The sequence below is a fragment of the Lissotriton vulgaris genome, chromosome 1_2, assembly GCF_964263255.1.
Source record: "Lissotriton vulgaris chromosome 1_2, aLisVul1.2, whole genome shotgun sequence".
NCBI classification, from domain to species: domain Eukaryota; kingdom Metazoa; phylum Chordata; class Amphibia; order Caudata; family Salamandridae; genus Lissotriton; species Lissotriton vulgaris.
The window spans coordinates 166,692,183-166,714,291 of NC_141686.1; the positions used below are offsets into that span (position 1 = coordinate 166,692,183).

Genomic DNA, 22,109 nt, shown 5'->3' on the forward strand with positions numbered 1-22,109 from the left:
AGATCCTCGCCTGCATCGCATCCTCTGCACTGTGGGCCAGCAACTGCTTTATGTCCTCTTGCGACTCCTGTGCCTTCGGCCCGTGGGTCCCCTCAAGGATCTTCTTAGGCAACAGTGTGCTCGCCTGTTTGCTAGTGGCCTGCTCCGACTCCTGTGCACTTGGTGAGTCCCTGCTGTACCTGACAATGCACCTTTTTCGTTTACTTTGTTGCTTGCGCTGTAAGGCTTGTTGGTGCCCCTGCCGGACACTGACCCCTTGGTGCTCGACATCCGACGTGGGACAGCTCGTATCCGGCTCCCGATCATCCATATTGTCGCTTGATCTGCACAGCTGCAACTTAAAGGGCACTCTCCTGCATTCCCAACATCGGTGGGCATTCGTCTTCCGTGCCTCCTGGTCACTCCTAAGTAGTATAGACTCTGTCCCCTCTTCTTGCAGGTACCTCTCAACTTGAATCCACCTTTGGGTTCCATCGGACTCCTTTGTCTTCTTCTTCAGTGGCATCTTTCTTGAAGTTCTCCATTGTGTTCTACGGCGGTTTCCGACGTCACTTGACACCTATGCACCAGGCATCCCTGGTGCAGGTATCCTGGTTCCGGGGGTATCCATGGTTGAGGTGACTCCCCAACCTTCCATCTTCAACGGGGTGTCTTCAGGGTCCACTAGTAAGGATCACTTTTCTTTAAAACTGCAACTGTGACTTACCCATTGACTAACATTGAGCAGGCGCTCGTGTTCCCACTCTACAGATGACCTCCGTGGGGTTCCTGGATACTCACCTCGGGTGGTTCTTTGGGTCCTCGGTTTTTCTATGTGTTCTGGATCAGGATGGGATATATATATATATATATATATATATATATATATATATATATATATATATATATATATATATATATATATATATACCCAAACGTTGCCTAAACCATTCTCGATTTCAAAATATCAACTTATAGATTTAGTTTGACCCAGTACTTTTATTTTTACCCTTCAAATTTTTAATTCTTTTTATCATCTCTTTTTCACATTTATGTATGAAAAGGAAAAACTGTACATTCTATACATTTACGCTAATATACAACACAATTTACAAACACTTATTTACAATCCACATAATTAGTAAAGAAAATTAGACATCATTCATCCTAAATGCAATACTTTGTACAAACAATGTATATTTATGCATTTGCATTCTAATGAGTAAATCTATATCCAAAAATGAAAGCCAAAGTCAAAGAGGAACAAAGTCACCAGAAAGGGGACCAATTTCAAAACTAGCTGATGCTGGTTTACACTATCAATGACGTTACTAGCTCCTCCAGATCTGCCGGCGCGTTTCAAATCCAGGGAAAACCAGTTCCCGGATTCTCATCGGGGCTTTGTCACTTTTCTGCGTGAATTAGGCAAACTGGGCCTTCTTGGTTTTGGAAGTAGGCTCAGATTACAATGTCTCAGTCCATATTTTGAGAGTGGTGGTTCATTATATTCATTTGGGATATTGATTCCCTCTGGTTTGTCAGGTCGGAGTCTCTGTTTGAACAGAAGTGGTGCCAATCTTTATATCAAGTCGGAATCTTTTGAATGATGTACGAAAATTACACTATTCCTTTTTGTGAGTTTCTCAATTGAATGTTACTTTACTCTCCCGGTAGCTTCTATGGATAAAACTGGTCACGGTTCCCAACTGATAGCCCGTGCGATGACAGGCTCAATGTCATTCTCAAACGATTCCTCTCTCTCCAACTGCAAAGCAACACGATTTCACTGGACCGCAGGAACTTGTGTTTGATCTATAAGTCGATATTTTGAAATCGAGAATGGTTTAGGCAACGTTTGTGTTTTTTGATATGTGGATCCATTCTTGACATGAGTCGAGGCTTTCATTCCACTATTTTAGTATTTGGTTTGGTCGCCTGGAGACCACTGTGTATTTGTGCTGCTTCCGTGCTCTGTTTCGTAAATATGATACATTGTGTTAGTGAGTGTCTGTAATAAAATAACTTTTTTTATAACTACAAAGTGTGATTCTTTTTCACTTAATCTATACCATAAGATTACAAACTGGTAAAACAAGCTGATTTACACTCCTTCTGGACTAAGCCCGACGGCTGCTCTCTACAGCTACCACTTCAAGAGCTTTCTAAGCTTGTCTAAGACCACTAAAATCACCATAATGGTCATCTGGATTGGTGCAGGGAGCTACACTTACATAAGTGAGCACCATATACCAAGCCAGCTTCTCACATTCGGGCAACGATTTCCATGTATCAGCCTTCATCCTGAATCTCAGCAAGAGCAGCTCTGTGTCTTTTAAGACTTTTAGCCTCTTGCATACTCCTTGTAGACTACAACAGGTGACATATGCAGGCTCTGCAGTGGAAATTGAAACTAACCTGTTGGATACCATTCAAATTTCATGTGAGACTGAACATTATCTGGTGACTGCTGATCAGCAATTGGACCACTGGCAGGCCCTTCTCCCTTCCAAATACGCTAGTAATGATAATTCAACACTGCTGGTTTGTCGAGGCCGTCTCGGGACGGGTGACATCAGAGGACTGTGATCTCTGGCAGAAACCTAGCTTCATATCAGTCTGTTGGATTGAAGTTGCTGGCCATCCGTCTGGTGTTGAATGTCTTCCTGCCATTCCCCAAAGAGAGGCTGATGCAGGTTCTCATGGACGACAACTCCTCCATATGAAGGCTGGAGCAGGTTCTCATGGACAACAACTCCGCCATATGAAACTGCAACAAGCAGGGCTTAGTGGGGGTCCTCATTCTTGTGGCACAAATCTGTGTGCCTCTGGAGTTGGCAAGTGTGTCAGGGCATTTATCTGATTGTTTACCACCTTGCAGGATCTTTGAGCGCCAGGGTGGATGAGCTTAGCCAGTGGCATCTAGCAGATCATGAATGACATCTGCATGCTCAGGTGGGGCAGAGCATCTTCCGGCTGTGTGGTGAAACCTGGCTAGATCTTTTCGCAATCATCTACAAAGGGCAGTGTCAAATGTTTTGCAAATTGGAGTTTCTGTGAGGAGACTCGCAGAGATGCATTCTGGCTGGACTGGAACACAGGACTCCTGCACACCTTCCCACTTGCCTCTCTTTCCCTGAGTTCTGAAAGCTATTAAGAACCTTGGGGGTCAAGTCTTCCTAGTGACTCATGACTGCGCAAGGAAGCACCTGTAATTTCTAGGCATGGGCATCTGCCCTTTGCTCATGCTATCACTTCTGGATTATCTTTTGTCATGGTAGCACCAGTCCCTGCACATCTTCATCTCCATTGGTGAAGATTCTACAGCAGCAGTTAACCTCATTGGATCTACCCCCTGTAATGGTAATGTCTTTCCTGCCACCAGGTGCCATTCCAAAAAGGCAATTTACTCCAGGAGCTGAAATAAATGTGTGGCCTGATGTGGTGTCCACAATACAGATCCTTTACAAACCAAACAGTAAGTTGTTTTATTGTTTGTTTTGGTATTAGCCCAGCAACGCCTTGCAGTGTGCAATATTAAGGATTATATGTTGGCTGTTTTGACCTTTTTCCTTTCGCTGGACCAACCATAACTATTTATATCACCTGTTGTGATGCTGTTTATTAAAGGTCTGACTCATATGTTCCCTCCCAATACCCTTGTGATGCTTTAACTTGGCCTTCACATTTCTAATTGCCTGCTCTCTTCGAACTGATGCACAGCTACTTGTTGCGTCTTGTGACTCTAAAGACTGTCAACCTCATGGCACTCACTTCAACTCGTCCCATTAGTGAGCTTCAGGCACTATCAGTGCAGCCGCCCTACACTATTTTCCCCCACTATATCAGTGCTGAAGATGTGAGTGGCCTTCTTACCTAAAGTTGTGACTTTCTTGCAGATTGAGCAATCCATCACCCTACCAGCAATCTTCGCCTGTCCAGACCCCTTTAAAGAGGAATAGAGGCAACATTGGTGAGGCCCCAAAAGGGCGTTAAACTTTTATACTGATTGTAACAAGACCCTCAGGTGGACGATCAGCTGTTTGTGTGGTTCTCCATAGCTAAGAAAGGGAAGGCAGTACAGAAGAGGATCCTATTGAGGTATATGGTCCTCTGCATTATGATCTGCTGCCCACTGGCCAAGAAAAAGCCTCTGAAAGGTCTGAGAGTTCATTCCACCAGAGCTAAGGCTGCTACCAATGCGTTAGGTCTCATAGTGCCTGTTCTTGTGCCAGGCTGGTCATTGGCATCAGTTCAAAAAACACTACTGCTTGGACACCCTGGTCAGATGGGATTTTTGGTCTGACCCCAAGTTACAGACCCCCAAGTTCCGAAGTTACTACTTTTGTATCTATTCTACAGCGAGTAATCTGCAGTTAGAAGAATCCCTCAGAACAACAATTTACTTACATTCTGTAACGCAAATTTCTGGTATAATTCCATTTTCCTTTCTGCCCCTCCTTCTCATTTTGTACAGTGGCCTCTTTTTAACATCTAAAAAGGCCCCAGGTTATAAATCTGGACACTGCTACTACCAGTTCTTCTCATACCGCATCTGAGGGTGCTGAAAGAGACCAACAAGAAACTGGCGCAGCCTTAGTCACATCTATGGCGGTTTGGAATTAATGTGGAGCCACATGACGCGACCTAGTAGTGCTCAGGAGGACTACTTGAAAAGCTTTCAAGAATCAGTTTGGCACCTGGGGATGATTGTAAGGTGAGGAATCTGTGGTTAGAAAGAGTATTTCTAACATTACTGAAGGTAAGTAACTTGTTCATCTAATACAGGTCTTTGTATTATTCTCATATAAATCCAAATTGAATGACATTTCCAAAACTAATTTTGCTTCTGCACACTGTTTTTATATACTGGCATTTTTGTGGCTCTTTCCATTTGGTTTTATTCATTGCAAATATGACGTGTGTGAATTTGAAATTATGCATGTGCTGGTATGGAAACTCAAACATTTTCAGCCCTTGGGTTATGACCAGAATTGTCTGATTTTCCTACAACTGTCATGACTTCTATTATCTGCCTTGTTCTTGGGAGGGCAAGCAGCCTTTTTCGAACACCAATAGTAACTGAATGTCCTCTGGAGGGACATCCTGGAGTAAGAAATGGGTGAAGGGCAGTCTGCAGCCTTCGTAGGCGCTTAGAAGAGCAGGCACATGAAGGGTGTCACCCGGCTGCTAGCCAAGCCAAGCCAAGTCTTGAGTGGACCAACCAGCAATGTATGTTAAGGCTGGAGGCTCAGAGCAAGTGCTTGTAAAGGGGCTTCCTTTTGAACTTAGCAGCCCATAACAGCAGTGAGACTAGTCCCTCATGCTGTTTCAAATGGCATTTGATGATGTCCCATCATATTTTTAAGCTTCTGGCAACTATTCACTGTGCTTAGCTACTTATAATTAAAAAAAAATGATGTGTTGCAATGTATTTGGCTTGCAACTTCATACACCACTAATTACTGTCCTGTATGTAATATCTCTCCTAGGGAGCACTTTTCCATATAGACACATACTTGAGAATATTTAATTATATAGTTCACAGATTTGACTTTCTCTTATGTTTCTTCCACAGGAAAACACGACATGTGAATATTTTGCTTTTCATGGGATATTCTACGAAACCTCAGCTAGCTATTGTTACTCAGTGGTGCGAGGGCTCCAGTCTGTATCACCATCTACACATCATAGAGACCAAATTTGAGATGATTAAACTCATAGACATTGCACGACAGACCGCACAAGGCATGGAGTGAGTTTTGGTTAACAGTATTATTGAAGGTTTTATCTGTGGGTTATGGAAAGTGCTTAACAGGTGAGAGAAAACCTTTAAGCATGGAAAAAGAGGGCAGGAGAATTTGAACATTTACACAATGTAATGAGAAATTGGTGAAAAGTTTAGCTGTAATTTCATGAGATTAAATAAACATGCTTGATTGGCTGGTCCTGCAGTAGGAAGCAGTATTCTGCATAAATATTGGGCGTAAAGGTGACTAATTGTCTGCTGTTCATTCACACTTTCCCTTGGTTCTCCAGGATGGCTTGACTCTCTAAATTGCTGAAGTATCCTTTCTTAATAGCTGTCTACCTTGCATTCTTAGAACTTTGACACAACTGTCTAGATGAGATCAAATGAAAGCCTGTACATTTCGATAAGTGACAAACAAACCTAAATGTGCATCTCTATATGTATTAAGCATTAGTGCAAAATAGGGCTACTTTAGTAAAAGTCACCTGTCCTCTGCCACCACTGTTATTTTGGTTTGCTGTTGGTAGTCCGTGCTTCCATAGAATGTAAGCCCGAACGCTTTGCTAGTTGGGTCACTGAGCAATCTCAGTTTTTTCATACTGACTGCTCTGCGTCCTACATTAAGATTATTCAAAGGTAAGGAAACTGTGGCTAGATAGAGTCGCTACCAAATAAGGTGTTACCGAAGGTAAGTAACTTGTTCATATAGGATACTCTGTGTTTGTGCAAAGGGGCTGCAATGAGTCTAAATTCCTGTGGCGTTTCCTCAGCTACATCCTGAAGTTTATTGCTGTGTCTTGCGAGCTCATGTTTAATTTTATGTATTGAAATCTTTGGCTATCTCTAAGGTCAATTTGATACTGGAGTTCCACGAAAGCAAGGATCCTATGTGCCAGGTAAGTCACTTAACTTAGATAGTCCCATCATGCACCATGGTTTCCATCTCTCCAAATGTAGAATGCGTCTCTGTCCCATCTGGTGGTCTCCAATGTCACCTTCCCTCTTCACCCCAATCAGGATTTAGACCTAGGCATAGTACTGAGACTTGCTTGGTTGAGGTGTCGGATTGTATAAGATGTACCGTTATTGCAGGCGGCAGGGCAGTCCTGGTATTGTTGGACCTGTCAGCAACATTCAACACGGTCGCACATGACAGGCTGTTCTCACGCCTTGGTGAGATTGCCATTAGAGATAATGCCTAGAACTGGCTTAAATCTTTTCTTACAACAGGAGTTAGGGGTTTTGGCTACTCCCTTGTTCTTAGACCGGTGGAAGGGTGTCAGTCGGAGTCCCTCAGGGTTCTGCACTCAGTCCCACTATGTTTAACCTCTTCTTGCTCCACGCAGATGACAACCAGATTCTCTTTGCTTTTAACAAAGGGATCTCCATCGATTCAGATGTCATCCAGCCCTGCCTCTCAGTGGTTTTTCGATGGCTGACATGCAACCATTTGAAATGCAACACAGAGAAGACAGGTGCTCAATTTTGGACACAATCTTCTTTTAAACTTAGATGTTTGTTGATCTATAGGGGTACCTTCACCAGACACCCAAGCTGCTCTTGCATTAAACTTAGGGATCAAATTTGACAATAACATGTAATTTCATAATCAGATAATCTTGTTGCTGGGATTCTACACAAATACAGATCCATACGCAGAAAATGGGGCCTGGGTGTATAGGTATTGAGTCTTCCTACCACCTTGGAACCCACACACACAGGACCGACTAGCTACAGTGTCGCACTTGCTCGCCTACTCACTCACAGAGAAACAAATGATTATACACCCCAAAACTCAACACTCCCAGATCTCTCAGGAATCGCTTTAACAAGACACACCCTTTCGCTCACTCTCTTGTACTTGTCCACAATAAGATCTGACAGAGACACGAAACTGTTTATTTTAACTAATGTGCCCTAACATGCAGTATATGTGCCACAACAAGCCGGAAAATGTATAGTACAAATATTGTCATCATAGCAGTCAGTCTATAAATCATGTAGGGAGATGTCATCATAGAAAGAAAGGACTATAGTGCCTAACGTCCCTCCCCTTGCTAAGGAGAAGTTTTATTATATTATAGAAGATCTCTGGGCTTTATCAGCAGACCCCATACCTTAGCCTATAGATGGTAGATCTACATCATGGGTGATCCTCTCCATGGAAAGGTCCCTCTCCAAGTGTGTGTCACCTATTTATGCGCCCCACTAAAAACCCAAGTACGCTGTCCAAACAACAGCAGCATCGGTATGTTTTGTCTAAGGGCTAAGGACTGGCCAGAACAAAATAAGGGGCATTGTTGTTCGACCTTGTACATAATGTTCAGTCAAAATTCCAGGAACATGCAGAGAGTGAACACAGCGATGAGTTCTCATGTGAAAGCAGTGTTTGAAATTAATGCAAAAAATAAAGATATGTAGTAACGTGTGTAAAGCAGCAGTCAAGCTGCAATGTGCTCATGCAAAGTTAGTGAAAAATTACAATATCCCTATGGGCCACGTGACACCCTCCCCTTGGCCAAGGCGTTAGCTCTGTGCCAAAAAACATAAATCATAGGTGAGCAGAGGCAAAGCATCTTTCTCGAAGGCCAAATTGCGTAATTTGGAAGCTAAAAAAATATTTTATACTGCCAGGGTGGAACGTTCCAAAATGTTGCCAATCGGGCGCTCAAAAAATGCTAATGACTCAGTTAGTCTTCAAAGTAAAAAATGTTGCAGGATAAAGCGGTATGCCATGAACTCCAGCACGTTATCCATTCCTTCCTTCGTAATAATGAATGCCATCCATTTTAGTAGGTCGGTCGAGCACACATGCTCCTCATATCCAGAAGCTATTAGGACCATTTCAGGGCAACCTGTGTTAACTTCGATGAAACTGCTGCCTATGAGGTGCTGCACAAGAACACAGGTACTCACGTCTGCCGTAGGTCCAAGTAGAGGATCGCACACCAAACGCCTACCTCTGGCATACAACTGAACCATTAGCAGATCGTAATCCAGGGCAGCGTGTGTGGTATTGGACAGGCAGACGTCCATAGCCAATTGACAAGAGCACAGAAGGCAGTGAAATACAGGTTGCATGCAGGTGAAGTATGCATAAGGGAGGGGCAGCCAGTAGTTAATGGCAAAAGACTCCACTGGCACATAACCACAAAGCTGCCATATTCGATTATGGTACAGCTGCAACTGGAACGGGTCTGGCAGTTCCACAGATAGAACATCCATCGTGATGCAATAATAGGAGAACCAGCATGCCGCAAACCAACAGGAGCACCAGGGAAAATCCTCCGAAGGTGCTGAGAAAATCTAATGATAAAGGCCAGGATTACTCTAAAAAATAGTCTGAAAGACAGTAACAAGGCTGAATTCCACAAGTTTAAAAAAGTGAGCAAGGCCCTCCGTATCAGATGCATTTAATATTTGGTAGATTAGAGTGGGAGATTTGTGTTTAGCAACAAGTGTATTTTGCTTGTGGTTCTTGCCATCTGCAATTCGAAGGTCTCTTGAGCCTATGTGAGAGCCACTTCTTGTTGAAACAATAGCGCTTTGAGTCTGCTTAGTTTATTGAAATCTGTTTTCAAAGTCAGAATAGAAAGCCAAGGCAAACTATCTACAATCACATGCAGGGTGGCAATAGGACATTGATGCAACACGAAACTCGTTGAGAAACCATTACGATATCCGGGATGCCAGCTGTCAAGCTTTAGCTGTCGTGGTTTTTCAAAATATGATAACTACCATTAGAAAGCAAAGTTCATACCGGAATAATAGCCAGGTCAGGGATACCTTTCAAAAAACAAGCCAGATTAGGGGCTGAAACGTTACAGGCTCCGTGAAGCTTAACCTTTTTTCAGACTAGGGAATGTCCTACTGTGGAATCACAGTCCTCCCCTATAAGAAAAACCACCTTTTCTGCGCATTGACATCTGTAAGCGAAAGGTAATGACTATAGTTCATGAATAAAATTATTGCCAAGGGGCTCATATCTCCCAACGGGATGATGTTTCATACATGCTGTGAACTGAAAAATTGAGATAGGCAGTGAAATAACCACATGTATTAACCACACAGCTGAATCAGTCTTGGCTACCGAAAACGGTAACTGTTCTAATTGTTCAATATGTAATAACAATGTGTATGTGGCATCTTTCATGGACATTAATTTCTGTTTATCAGTCAAATTAAATGGCAAAAAACAGTGCAGATGCATTCAAATAATCCCTTGGCACTTTACCATTTTTGACCATGATACAAAACAGACTCTTGATGCTGAACAATGTCAATGACAGAAGACACAATATTATCTAACATATATATACGGGAAGACACTGTATTAATACTGTTATCGACTACTGTAAGGACTTTTTCTAAATTAGCCTGATAAATTTGGCGCAGACTCACTCCAGCTTCCATCTGCGACAGTTTCCAAAATTCATTATATGCAGAATAAATAAAATGTTTGTACAAGGGGATTTTGGACCTAAAAGAAAATCAGCCAAATCGATGTCACCGGACAAATGAGAGAGGTGTTGTTTCACAGACGACAGTGTGGAATGTTTCAACCATTGCTGACATAATTTACCCACTGAATATTTGGTCAATGTATGTAAATGTGGGAAGAGTGGATCAGATCTAATTTGTGTAAACCATTTGGTAGTATTCAAAAAGCGCAATTGACAGGCATTTGAAGTTGTCGGCCACACTAACCATCCCAAGGGGTCAATATTGGAAGAGTTAAGTGTGCCATTTTGAAATAAGACAGCTAAGTCTTCAATTGTGTAGTTAGTGTATGTTTGCCATGTATCATATGGAGCTAATGATGGAATGGAGGTAATATTTAGATTTTTGGTTGTGGCAAAACCAAAACAATTAGTTTGTTGTACCGTGTCATTTAAAAATATGATTTGAGACGGTTTCAGACATGAACATCCAGTGCCCTGCACTTGCCAAACTCTGGTGCCCCAGATGAATTTTAAATTAATTGTGTCTTTCCAATGCTCATACCCCTTCATGGAAAAGTAATTCCTGAAGGACATGGAGTAAACAAATTTAGTTTGTGTTAACATTTAACTTGTGGCGGCATCTTCAATTTATAAAAATAGGACTGTGGGTCGGATAGATTGTAACCAGAAAAATATAAAAATGTACTTTGTTGGGACTTTTAACTTCCCAGTAATAGTGCTGGGCAATGCTCCCATTGGGTATAATTAAAAAAGGATCTCTGTGTTTTTGTCTTGTGTAAGAAAAGATGGTTGTAAGGGTTGCGGTTGCTAGGGTAGCAAGCAATGAGGCAAAACCACAAAGTGAAGTATAGTGGTACTGGGGGATTTATTAAAGCAACAATGACAAAAGGACTGTAGGTCAATGCAAAGTAATTTTTTGGTTATGCCAGGGCTCCCGCGTGGTACATCCGTTGGAAGGTCTTCTCACTCCCAGGGGGCGTTGTGCGGAAAGGGAAAGAAAGAAAGAAAACGCCACATTACTGGACTGCGCTGTTTATCTGACACACGTGAGGGGTAGGGTAAGGGCGTGAGGGGGATCACCAGGGACCATCACCGTTTGTTGTGTTTCCTTACTAAGGCGGCACCTTATACACTCCCGTCCCTTAATCACCCAACCGCCCTTTAACCGTTTCCTCCCTCCGACTGAAAGAGTCCCCGTATACGAGCCCGTACCTTGCGGTGCCACACTTCTCCAGGTGAAGTGTGGCTGGGCGGAGCGTGGTTCCGTTGGCCTCCTGGCTCTACTGCTGCCGGTCTCTCCCCGTCTCCTGCTTCGGTCTCCTTCAGCAATCCGGTTCCGGGTTCCTTCCGTCCAGCGGCGAAGATGTCCGATGCTTCCTGTGCTGCTCCGGCGTTCGCGCCCTCCTGTTCGAAACCTCGCGTTATCAGCGCCATCGTGGGAGATGATTGGACATCAGGGGACGACGTCACCGATGAAGGCCCCGCCTCCGGGTAAGCCCAGGCGGCCGTGGAAGGTGTACGAACATCCTGTGTGCGCCGAGGCGGAAACGAAGAGGGACAAACATCAGTAGCAGAGTCGTGGCAGGTAGGAACCCCCTGACACATCCCCCCCCCAGGATTTCCCCGATCGGGGGAAAGAGGAAACCGGGACAAGAAGTCAGCATTGCCCTGGTCACGACCCTTGCGGTGTCGAACTTCAATCTGGAAGGGCTGGAGAGCAAGAAACCAGCGAAGGATGCGGTCATTGTGGCCACGGTTGCGTTGTAGCCAGGTCAAAGGGGCATGGTCCGTATACAGGACAAAAGGACGACCCTCCAGATAGTACCGGAGCTTGTCCACACTCCAACGGACAGCCAAACCTTCTTTTCAATGGTGGAGTATGCCTGTTCTCTGGGGAAGAGTTTACGACTGATGAAAAGAACCGGTCTCTCGAGTCCTTCAGAATCCTCCTGGGAAAGGACTGCCCCTATACCCACCCCAGAGGCATCAGTCTGAAGAATGAAAGGCTTCCTATAGTTAGGCGAAACCAGAACAGGTGAAGTGGTAAGGACAGTTTGTAATGTCTGGAAAGTGTTCGACTCTTTAGGACCAGGGGCCGGCAGCCTTGGGGACGACTGTGACTTCTTCAATAAGTCCGTAAGAGGACTGGCTAATTCAGCAAACTGTGGAATGAAGCGCCTGTAGTAGCCCACTAAACCCAAGAAAGCCCTCAACTCCCTCTTGGTTTTGGGATAGGGAAGGTCCACGATAGCCTTTACTTTCTCAGTCTGGGGTTCGATCAGTCCATTGCCCAGCACGTACCCCAGGTACTTAACTTTTTTGAAGGCCACCCTGGTTTTCTTGGCATTAATGTGGAACCCCGTGGTACGTAGACTGGAGAGTATGTTCTCGAGATGCTCTTTGTGCTCTTCCCATGTTTTACTAAAGACAACTATGTCGTCCAAATAAGCGGAAGAATACTGCTGGTGTGAGGATAGCACTGTGTCCATTGCTCTTTGGAACGTGGCCGGTGCTCCATGGAGGCCAAAAGGAAGAACAGTAAAGTGAAAATGGCCTGAGGGGGTGGAGAAGGCCGTTTTCTCCTGATCTGCGGGGTGTAGGGGAATCTGCCAATAGCCCTTGGTGAGATCAATAGTTGTAATATATTGTGCCTCACCAAGACGCTCCAGCAGTTCATCCACGCGAGGCAATGGATAAGCATCCTGTTTTGAGACCCTATTGACAGCTCGAAAGTCAATGCAAAAACGGATACTGCCATCCGGTTTGGGAACAAGAACAACCGGAGAACACCAGTTGCTTTTAGAGGGCACAATCACTCCAGAACGTAACATCTGGTCGATTTCGTCCAGAAAGGCTTGTCTTCTGGCCTCAGGGATCCTATAGGGTTTTTGTTTTACTACAGTCCCCTGTGGAGTGGGAATTATGTTGGTTTTCCCTGGCTGGTCAGAAAAGGCATCCTTATAACGGAGAAGTAGGGTCAGTATCTCTTCTCTTTGAGCCTCCGTTATTTCGGGGTTGACAGGGGTGTTGTGCACCGTATGAGGTACGGCCTCAACAGTTTGTACCGACTGGGGAGGTTTTCCCAACCATTTTTTTAGGAGGTTGATGTGGTACATTTGGGTCTTATTCCCTTTTACGCGCAACACATAGGTGGTCTTTCCTATTTTCCGGAGAATCTCAAAAGGTCCTTGCCACTCTTTCTTGAGCTTGTGTGTAGAGGATGGCAACAACACTAAAGCCCAGTCACCCACGTCTAATTCCCTCCACTTCTTTCCTCTGTCGTAAAAGGTCTTTTGTTTCTTTTGGGCTACAGCTAGATGCTCATGGGCCAGCGTTCTTAGTTTATGGAGCCTAGTCTGGAGTTGTCGTGTATAGTCCAAGAGAGCCTCTGCCTCTTGAACTCCCTCTTTTTCCCAACTGTCCTTCGTAATCTCCAGTAATGTCCTGGGAGCACGACCGAACAGCAACTCAAACGGGGATGTACCCAGACTAGCTTGTTTTTGGCTTCGAAGGACAAAAAGGGCCAAAGGCAACAACTGGTCCCAATTCTTACCATCCCCGGACAGAAGCTTCTTCAGCGTAAGTTTTAGGCTACCATTATATCGCTCGACTAGGCCATCTGTCTGGGGATGGTATACAGAGGTTTTGATATGCTTGACTCCCAGTTGTTTACATACTTGGGCCATTAGCCGTGATACAAATGGGGTTCCTTGGTCAGTAATGATTTCGCGAGGAAAGCCCATTCGGGAAAAGACTTCTACCAATTTCTGAGCGATGGCTGTAGAAGTGGCTGCTCTGAGAGGGAAGGCCTCGGGGTACCGAGTGGCATAGTCGACTAAGACTAGAGCATACAAATGACCTTGTGTCGATTTCGGTAAGGGTCCAATAAGGTCCATTCCTACCCTGTCAAACGGCTTTCCGATGATGGGTAGGGCATTCAATGGAACTGGTGGGGGAACGTAAGGATTTCTTCGCTGGCAAATCTGACACTCCTGACAATAACGTTGTATCTGTGCGTATACTCCAGGCCAAAAGAAATGTTTTAGAATAGCCTGTCCTGTCTTTTCTGCCCCTGAGTGGCCTGCCAGCAAATGTGCATGTGCAAAAAACAGTATCTGGTCTCTGAAGTCGACAGGAACTAAGAGTTGTGGGGTGTCATCGGGTTTGGCTAACCTGTACAACAACCCGTTTTTCTCAACAAAGGTGGGGAAGGTTCTCAGCGAAGGATCCTGACCGGAGCGGGCGATTTGCCAAGCATTGGAAAGCGTAGCGTCATTCAACTGCGCTGTTCTAAAGTGTGTATCTCTAGCCCAGGGCTCAGGAACAAGCAGTGCATTTCGTGGACCAATTTGCAAGGCATCCTTTAACAGGGCAGAAAACCCCGGGTTATCAGTGCCTATGATCACGGGCTCCGGCAGAGAAGACATTACTCCCACCACTACTTCCGTTACAGTTCCTGCAGCGGTACACAAACTAACAGTGGCTAGGGGATATTCCCTAACGTCCCCATGAACACAGCGTATATGCACAGTTTTTCCAGCCATTAAACACTAGGGAGGCACCAGTTCTTGGCGTACAACTGAGTGTTTACACCCGGAGTCTAGTAGTGCCCTTACTACCTTCCCGTGTATGGTGACACTTACGTAAAATACCGGTCCAGTCTCTTCTGCAAAAAGAAGGGAATACGGTGCGTAACTGACATCCATGGGCTCTTCATCCCTTTATTTTGTTTTTTTTCTGCAAAACCTCGCTATGTGTCTCCACTCTCCGCAATCGTAACATTGAGGACCAGGAGTAGGTTGTACCTCAGGCTTGGGATAACGTGGTCGCTGAGGTTCAAACAGAGGCTTTACATACTATTTCTCGACTCTCGCTGGTAAGGGTTTCAGAGGTTTTTCCGGTTCTTTCACCGGGGGTCGACCCTAGGCACGGGCATAAGAGGTGGCCATTTCAATGGCATGTTCGAGAGTTAGTCCTGCGTGCTGTTTCAACCAGCGTTGTGTGCCATAGGGGAGTGCCTCTAGAAATTGTTCGAGGTAAATTTTATTCATTACATCGTCTATGTTACCTTCCTGTGGTTTCAACCAGAGGTCTGCTTTTAGTTTATAAAACAGGGTTTTAGGAAGGTCTCCAGGGGTACCACGTTCCTGTCGGAATTTGAGTCTGTGAGTTTCTTCATCAACACCCAACCGGTCCAAGATATATTTCTTTACGACGGCATACACTGCAGTGCCGTCTCTATTGATCATCTGGTAAGCGGATTGGGCTTCACCTGTTAGCAAGGGTGCAAGATAGAATGGCCACCTATCCCCCGGCCAAGCACTGGCCCTGGCAGCTCTTTCAAAGTTAAGGAAGAAAGCCAAAGGATCGTCACCCGGAGTGAACTTTTGTAGCGGGACAACGGTACCAGGGGCGTTTGTTCTGCCTTGTCCCAACACAGTCATAAGTTGATTCTGTCCCTCAGCCAATTTCACCAGGTTATCAACTTGAGCCTGTATGGCGTTAGAAAACGTTGTGCGGTCATTGTCAGCCTGAGTAGCGGTCTGGCCTATTGCCCACTCGAGTTTATCCTGGGCCTCTTTCATTTACTGTATTAGGGCTTCCATCTTGTATCAGAGGACGGTTCAAAGGGAAATCCGAGCAACGGCACCACTTGCAAGGGTTGCGGTTGCTAGGGTAGCAAGCAATGAGGCAAAACCACAAAGTGAAGTATAGTGGTACTGGGGGATTTATTAAAGCAAGAACGACAAAAGGACTGTAGGTCAATGCAAAGTAGTTTTTCGGTTATGCCAGGGCTCCCGCGTGGTACATCCGTTGGAAGGTCTTCTCACTCCCAGGGGGCGTTGTGCGGAAAGGGAAAGAAAGAAAGAAAACGCCACATTACTGGACTGCGCTGTTTATCTGACACACGTGAGGGGTAGGGTAAGGGTGTGAGGGGGATCACCAGGGACCATCACCGTTTGTTGTGTTTCCGTACTAAGGCGGCACCTTATACACTCCCGTCCCTTAATCACCCAACCGCCCTTTAACCGTTTCCTCCCTCCGACTGAAAGAGTCCCCGTATACGAGCCCGTACCTTGCGGTGCCACACTTCTCCAGGTGAAGTGTGGCTGGGCGGAGCGTGGTTCCGTTGGCCTCCTGGCTCTACTGCTGCTGGTCTCTCCCCGTCTCCTGCTTCGGTCTCCTTCAGCAATCCGGTTCCGGGTTCCTTCCGTCCAGCGGCGAAGACGTCCGATGCTTCCTGTGCTGCTCCGGCGTTCTCGCCCTCCTGTTCGAAACCTCGCGTTATCAGCGCCGTCGTGGGAGATGATTGGACATCAGGGGACGACGTCACCGATGAAGGCCCCGCCTCCGGGTAAGCCCAGGCGGCCGTGGAAGGTGTACGAACATCCTGTGTGCGCCGGGGCGGAAACGAAGAGGGACAAACATCAGTAGCAGAGTCGTGGCAGGTAGGAACCCCCTGACAATGGTCATAATCTTTTTTTTTTTTTAAATCTTATTTAGCATTTTAGTATACAACAATACAACAAGCAATACACTAGGACATATGGAATTATTTGGCATGTATAATGTAAACATAAAAACGAGTTATCACAGGCTCAGGTCATGTCTTGTTCCGACTTAACATTACAATACATCATTCCCTGTAGCCCCCAGAATATTCTCAGTAATATCAGCCGTCCCCTCTATTTGACATAAATAATTCTTAACAGCCTGACTTATGTAATATATAAACTGCAGGATTGTCAGTAAGAATAGGTCTAATATCCTGCGCATTTGATCAATAGTCAAGCACATTGGATCTGCCTAACCCACCCCAGAGGGGTCTAAGCCCTGTTCCTTTTGCGTGGGGGGGTCTTGTCGCTGCGCTGCTAGGTAGGGTCTGAAAGGACCCCATATATCTTAGGGCCTGGAGGAGGGAGGGATAGTTGTTTTATACAGGTCGGAGTTCGTAGAGCAAGAGGACACGCTCCTCAGCCATCCCGTCACTGTAGGTGCTGATCTGCCCCACCAGTGGATGGAGACTTCCCTTTTAGCCAGCAGCAAACCAATGGCAACAAATCTACGAATTGCCCGAGAGAACTGCACTACGTACCCTAACAGGGCAATTTCGGGCAAGGGAGTCATTGGTACCTTAACCATGTCACTTATCATCCTATGGACTTCTACCCAGAACGTATATATACACGGACAGGTCCAGGCGAGGTGGGCAAAGTCGGCCTGTGGAGCATTGCACCTCGCGCAGCGATGTGCTCTGGCAGGGTCTATTCTGTGGAGTCTGGATGGGGTAATATACATCCCATGTAGGAACTTAAAGTGGATTAATTTGTGGTGTCTATTAAGAGAAACATTTTTGGTGACAGCGCAGCAGGCTGTCCACTGCTCGACCGTTATTGGATTACCCAAGTCCGTCTCCCAGGCATTTCGTATTTTGCCATCGTGGCATGACTGCAGCACAGGACTTATAGACTTGTGACGCAAGATGCACCCCTCTATCGCTGCCTATGACTGTCGTGAGTGGCGGGAAGGATGTAGGCTCTAGGGGATGGTCGGGGAGTGTAGCTCGCATGGCTGAACGGAGCCTCAGAAGGACAAATCTGTCCATGAATGTGGGGTCAGGGAAGGAGGACTCATTATCAGGATCAAAGATATGGCCATCCGGAAACAAATCACCAACTTTTGCAATGTTGAACTTAGCACAGGTCTTCTGTACAATCTTTTCACCAGTGATAGGTAACCGTATAGCGTTTGGAAGTGGGAGATCGGAAGCATAAAGCAATGATGTGTGTGTGATGCATCGTAGCTTCTCCCAAGCCCAACTAGTGGTGGATACCGGTTGAATATCCTTAGGGTCTCTTGGAAATCCCTTAGGTAAAATGGCCACTAATTTCTCCAGCAGGCCGGAGATAGGGAATTTTGGCGGCTGGATGGTACCATACCTGTGCAAAACTGCACTGTGCAGCTAGATGGTATAGTTGTAAATCAGGGACACCATACCCTCCTCTATCACAAGGAAGTTTCATTACCTGCCAGCTAACCCTGGCTTTTCTGTCTCCCCATACTAATCTAATTAGGTGGGAGCGGAGTGCAGACATTTTTTTATTTGTGAGGGGGACCGGGATATTTTGAAATATATATAAAAATTTGGGAAGCACGATCATTTTTATGAGGGCAACACGCCCAGCCATGGACAGTGGGAGCTTAAGCCATTTTTCTATTTGAGTTTCTAATTTGGAAATAGCTGTCCCGTAGTTGCGGCCAATAATATGATCAGTCTCTAGATGTATAGTTATGCCCAGATATTTAACCGAATCTGTGCTCCATTCCAGCGGGAACTCCATGTCCCACTTGCCTGTGCTGGCTGTGAGTGGAAAAATCACTGACTTGTGCCTGTTGATTCCTAGACCAGAATGTATGCCAAAGCGTAGAATTTCTTGAATAATGGGATCCAAATTAGTCTGGGGGTGGCGAACGTACAGTATAGTATCATCGGTGTGCAGTGATATTAACAATGGGCCTGTGGTGAATTGTAAGCCTCTGTGTAGGAGTTTTTCTTGGAAGTGTCGTATAAGTGGGTCCATGGCTAGTATGAACAACAGCGGTGACAGCGGGCAACCATGTCTCGTACCACGTGTGAGAGTAAAAGGTGCCGTCAAGGTACCATATAGTTTGAGTCGAGCAAGCGGCTTACTATATAGCAGGGCAGTCGTGGCTTTGCCCCAGATCTGCCATGTGTTTATCCAGTGCATCAAAGCGCACTTCCAGCGCCTTGAATCCCGCCCTCATTTCTTGCAGCAGGGAGCCCATCTGGCTGGTGCTGTCCTCAGGCACAGTGACCTTTTGTCCACCCTCCGCCATGGTCCCGGGGACGTCGTGTGTTGCCTCTGAAATCTTTTCAAAAGAGAGAAGACGTTGTTTGGGATCTTTGCGGCGATGCCGCAGTTGCACCAGTAAAGCCAAGGAGAGAGACCTGGAGCAGAACAATTCAACTATAGTAGCGGGGGTGGGTGGAGCAAGGTGGCGAAATAATGCAGGCTAGTGTCTCAGTGGCGGTGTCCAGTAAGGTGGGGGCGATGGAACTAGCGTCTGCACCTTATTGTTTACTGGGAGGGTTCTAGACGTTCAGTTAGTGCTTCCAAGTGGAGTGAACATGAAGGGTTAACAGTCTATATGCCTGTGGTCACTCCAGAGTAGACTGTCCGGTCAATGAGTGATGGCTAGTAGGCTGCTGCATTCTTCGCATATCTGTTGATGGGAGTGGTGTGGCTCACTGGTTAGAGGCGGCAGAGGACTGCCCGGGACCAGGGTTCAATTCCCGAAGCGGCAGGGTCGTGGACCAGGGTCAGCGGACTCGATAATTCTCATCTCGGTGCCTACTCTAACCAGGGATCACACTCGGCAACTCTGGGCATTAGCTTGCCTCATCTCCACAACGGCCCCCCACATACGCCGGGGATGCCTGCTTTCACCTTGGAGATACCCAGTAGGGACCATCTCACAGGGAAAGCCAGGACGGGTTCCCCAGCGGTCTACTGCACAGAGATACTTCTTCGGTAGTCGATTCTAGCGCATTACAAACCCACAATTAATTAATTAATGGGCAGGTAGCAGGGCACGTGTGGCAAAAGAAGGTCAGGCCAGTGTCTCAGCGGTGGTGTCAAGCAATGTAGGGGTGATAAACTGGTGACAGCACTCTCCAGAAGTCAGGGAAGGCTTTAGATGCTCAGACCCCGGTTCCCTTTGGTAACTGCATGGAGGGCGTACAGTTTGTATGCCTGCAATTATTTCAGTCTGTACACAGGGGAAATACCTGAAATCCAACTTATTTTATAGAAAAGACCACACTATATGCCTTTTGTGGTACAGGTTATTTATTTACCCTCTTTTTTTTCTTTTTTCATTGTTTTTTTTATCACTTCAAAAGGGAAACTCTCTTATTTCCAAGAGAAACATTAAAAAGTTAAACCAAAATCCACATTAATCATGACCACATATATACATTACATTAGACAAAACTCAATCTTAATTAAATGACAAACATACATTCAAAATTGCTCAATATATCTTGTACATCATGAATAAATCATGTGTGTTTATGCAATCCTTTTCAATTTATAGGATGAGCTACTAAATACAACCCAGTAAAGGACCAATTTGCAACATTCATTCAATATAAGTGTGTTGATTTAACAGTGCGACTGATTCCTATCATTAAAGAATATGCCTATTCTAGAATGGCATATTCTTTAATGATAGGAATCAATTGAACTGTTAAAATGAGTTTTGTCTAATGTAATGTATATATGTGGTCATGATTAATGTTGATTTTGGTTTAACTTTCTAATGTTTCTCTTGGAAATAAGAGAGTTTCCCTTTTGAAGTGATTAAAAAAACAATGAAAAAAGAAAAAAGAGGGTAAATAAATAACCCGTACCACAAAAGGCATATAGTGTTGACTTTTCTATAAAATAGGTTGGATTCCAGGTATTTCCCCTGTGTACAGATTGATTATTGGCCCTACCTGGCTCCAGTCATTTGCGCCTGACCCCTTCCTTGATCTGCAGTTATTTCAGAGCAGACTGCTTGAGGTGCGGGTGGAGATGAGCAGGGTGCTGTCATCCCCACGTGTCTCTTGGCTGACAAGGGTGTTGTTGTTAGTGGTGCAACAATTGGAGCCTGATGACGTGTGCACTTCGGCAGCAAACCATCCAGGGAAGCAGCGTGTTGCAGCGGGTGCCCCGCGGGGGTGGGGTGGGGGGGGGGGGGGGAATCAGGCGGGCCGCAGCCGAGCGCAGGCACAGGTCATCCTGCAATGCTCCCAGGAGCTCTGAAGCATTTCTCGCTTCACACCAAATCCACATTCTGGGGAACAGCCGCAGACCCTATCCCTGCGCGTTCCCGTGCTCACCACTGTCTGGAAAGCGCACCGCTCAATCCACAGGAAGCCAAACGGCCCCCCCGCCCGGATCAAGCGCCGCAATGCAGCCGCCTAATGCTTCGGCCCGCGACCCCCCGACTCAGCGCACCACGATGACTGGGGGCCCACCGAAGGTCAGTCTCCCTGCTGCAGTTCCTGGAGCTTCATTGTCCCGCTCATGCCACCATTTTGAGCCTCGCTTCGCCACGTTGGCGATTTCCTCTGTCCCGTTTGCTGCTGTGCATCGCGACTGGACGACCTCTGCTCAGGGACTCCTCAGCATCCTGCAAGTGCCTTTGTCATGCTCGGTGGCCACGCTGGAGCGTGGGATAATACATCTATGCCACGACGGCCGGCGGAGCTTCAGTGCCGGGTGACCATCTTGATCTCCGGCTTGGCCACGCCCCAAGATGGTCATAATGTTGAATATAAAATAAATCTGCGTAAAGAGCTGAAATTAAATACAAATCTTCAATGTCAAATGCAGCATAATATCTTAAATCAGAGAATAACGAATGAACGGCATGAACATCCCAAGTCATCAGAATGAATGTCGGGCAAAACCACATCTCCTAAGGAAACGCGGAACACGTATGGAATGTTCAAAATTTCCATCTGGGCATGGATATCGTATGCAACTTTATCCCAGACGATGCCATCAACAACAGGGAACGCTGATATATTGACAAGGGCTTGGTCTCTTTTCATTATGTGGGACTATGTGTGAGGGGCCAGAACCCCATCAACAAAGTTCCCAGCAGAGCGTTCAGGTAAATAATGGGCATTAATGAGTTGGAAAAATACAATTACAAATCTGATCCATATGAAGAGGAATATCATCGTAAGCACCATCGAGATATATGTCCAGGGTGGGACCAAGTAACTCTTTTTAAATGAGGAAATGAAAACACGGGTACGGGTAGGGATCTTTTGCACAGAAGATGATGAGGAAGATGTGCCAATGGAAAAGCTATTATGATCCATATGATAATCACTGGAC

At 45.8% G+C, this 22,109-nt stretch overlaps 1 protein-coding gene across 2 annotated transcripts in view; it reads left to right on the plus strand.

Annotated features, from left to right (window-relative positions):
* The window catches only part of BRAF (B-Raf proto-oncogene, serine/threonine kinase), a 759,203-nt gene that overhangs the window by 562,097 nt on the left and 174,997 nt on the right, over positions 1 to 22,109 (plus strand). For both annotated transcript variants that reach the window (XM_086953040.1, XM_086953041.1), the window contains exon 13: positions 5,555 to 5,731. In XM_086953040.1, the coding sequence (XP_086809166.1) occupies positions 5,555 to 5,731 (177 nt within the window). The remainder of the gene's footprint in view (positions 1 to 5,554; positions 5,732 to 22,109) is intronic.